The 2187-nt window shown below is 40.9% G+C and overlaps 1 protein-coding gene and 2 non-coding genes across 3 annotated transcripts in view; all 3 read right to left on the bottom strand.

The window, feature by feature from the left end:
* The window catches only part of rpl37 (ribosomal protein L37), a 3140-nt gene that overhangs the window by 676 nt on the left and 277 nt on the right, over nucleotides 1-2187 (bottom strand). Inside the window, exons 2-3 of the mRNA XM_035667470.1 lie at nucleotides 1518-1653; nucleotides 1057-1141 (exon numbers count right to left, since the gene is read on the bottom strand). Coding sequence (XP_035523363.1) covers nucleotides 1057-1141; nucleotides 1518-1653 — 221 coding nt within the window. The remainder of the gene's footprint in view (nucleotides 1-1056; nucleotides 1142-1517; nucleotides 1654-2187) is intronic.
* Nucleotides 74-151, bottom strand: LOC118333136. Its single transcript, XR_004796957.1, has one exon. It is a non-coding gene; the product is annotated as a small nucleolar RNA SNORD72 (small nucleolar RNA).
* LOC118333137 lies at nucleotides 1732-1810 on the bottom strand. Its single transcript, XR_004796958.1, has one exon. It is a non-coding gene; the product is annotated as a small nucleolar RNA SNORD72 (small nucleolar RNA).

The raw sequence follows: 2187 nt of genomic DNA, 5'->3' as shown, positions 1-2187 counted from the left end.
TATCTCAGTGCTCCACTGTGAGACCCACAGGCTCTCCACAGAGTCCAGTTTAATGTCACTGACTTATAAATGATGCTTACCTCAGAGAAAACATTGATATCACTTTGATTCATTTGTTCAGACATTTATTTTTCACCATCATTGGTAAGCAGCATCAACAAGTGCTATAAACAGGACCACAGGCGGGTCTCAACACTGAATTTGGCAAAACGTAAACAGCATTCCCCTACCAAATCAGTTAACAGAGTGTAAACAGCAAATAACTCTGAATACATCAAACGGATCACAATAAAGTAGTCAGACTTCCTGCCACTGTTGGATTGAAAGGCACATTACAGATAGATAAGGTCTCGTTTTTTGAGTGTTAAGAGTTTGAGGCACATTTTGCGGACGGACCGCGTTACCAAAGGTATTTAGTTTACAGCTTTGTTTATCATCTCCCATGAAAAAAAGCTTTGTCGTCCACTCGACTATCAAAGCGGTCGAGTAAAGACATTTATCTTGTGGTTTTTGTAAATACCGGTTTAAAAACATTTAGATACCACATTACCACAGTTTTCATGATGTAACCTCACCAAAGCAAAGCCGATGATCATACGTAATGTGACCTGGCATTTTATAAACACCTGCCTGACGTTTCTTTTAATCATTTTCACAACCATAAAACCAATATAACCATCTGTATGGGAAAATATGCTAATATTAGCTTCCTGTTGGCAGTGAAAAGCAGGATGCAGTTTCTTCTCGCTGGGAACAAGTCAACACAACTCAGTGTTTGTAGTTCATAGTTATACATCATTTACTACAACCAGGTATACTCAGGAAGTGTTTATCGTGTACTCTACAGTTTGAGAGTGGTCTTAATTACACATTTAACAGTCTTAGCATCAAGACCTTTCCATGTTTGCATTACTGATGCCAAGATAATAAAAAAAAGCCCATTTGAGCTTTTTGGCTCAGACAGAAAACTACTTTTCATTGCGGAAAACAAGCAGCACATCTAGAAACACTTGTAGTTCTGCTCAGTTATCCCAGCAGAATATATATATATATTACCTGAATCTGCGGTAGACGACCTTCAGGTGTCTCAGACGGCCGGTACCAGTGGTGTTCCTCCTCTTGGCCTTAGCGCTCCAGTTGTCTACAAAGAAAACAACAGAGAGCTGGTTAACGCCCTGGCAGTACTATAGCGTAACGACACAAAGTATTAAGACATTTGACATATCGTTTATACTTTTTCTGGCTGTATTAAACAGCAAAGTGATACAACTGAGTATATTCTACCTGAGAGGAAAAAACAAACGACTGTGCCCATATGGACATTATAGGAATATCTATCCAACACCATATATTAGTTAAATAATCAGTGAAACACATTATGTTGAGGCACCTTGTCGTCACTAAATGCAACCAAAACAACGCTCAAAGAGCCTAGAACTGCGCTTTTACACTCACGTGCATCATTTTAAACACAAGACGAGAGCTTTAAAACATCAACACATCAATGTGCAACTCACACTTTCTCTTGCGCTTCTCGGGGTAGCCACACTTGCCACAGGAGGACTTCTGCAGGTGGTAGGCCTTGGACCCACAGCGACGGCACAGGGTGTGCGTCTTGTTCCGGCGCTTACCGAAAGATGAAGTTCCCTTCGTCTGAGAAAGAGAGTTTGGGAGGTTTAGAGGAGCAAATCAACCACACGACAGGCTTCAACGCCGTTCAACGCTGGGGTAGTCTTGTCTCAGCACAGAAGATGAATCACAGGAAGTCATTTGTTCAGACATTTGTGTTTAAAGACATCACTGACAAGACATGTGTGGCTGTGATCAACACTTGGAAAGGAAGGAGTCGTGGGTGCATTACTGGTGGCAAAACTACTTAAATATAGGTTATAAAGCGAGCAAAAGATTATACATTTCGTCTAAATTCATCAGGTTAAAAAGGTGTTTTAAAGTCTGCATGTGCTAACTAGTGTATACACTCGGTGCTAGTTGTGCTAATCACTATATTAAAGCTACTGAGCCATTAAACTGGCTCCTTTAACCTTTATTACACGAATAACAACGCTAATTCAGATCCTGCTGAGCTGCCGGGTAAAACAGAAGATATTCATTGTAATCTAAGCGTTGTGTGTGTTTTCTCCCGGATACATTGGGGCCATTTTGAGCCTCAACGCTGTGAGCGGCGAC

Source organism: Morone saxatilis, unplaced genomic scaffold, assembly GCF_004916995.1.
Source record: "Morone saxatilis isolate NCDOM2014 unplaced genomic scaffold, NCSU_SB_2.0 Contig21, whole genome shotgun sequence".
Lineage (NCBI taxonomy): Eukaryota > Metazoa > Chordata > Actinopteri > Moronidae > Morone > Morone saxatilis.
This window is presented reverse-complemented; position numbering and strand designations above follow the sequence as displayed.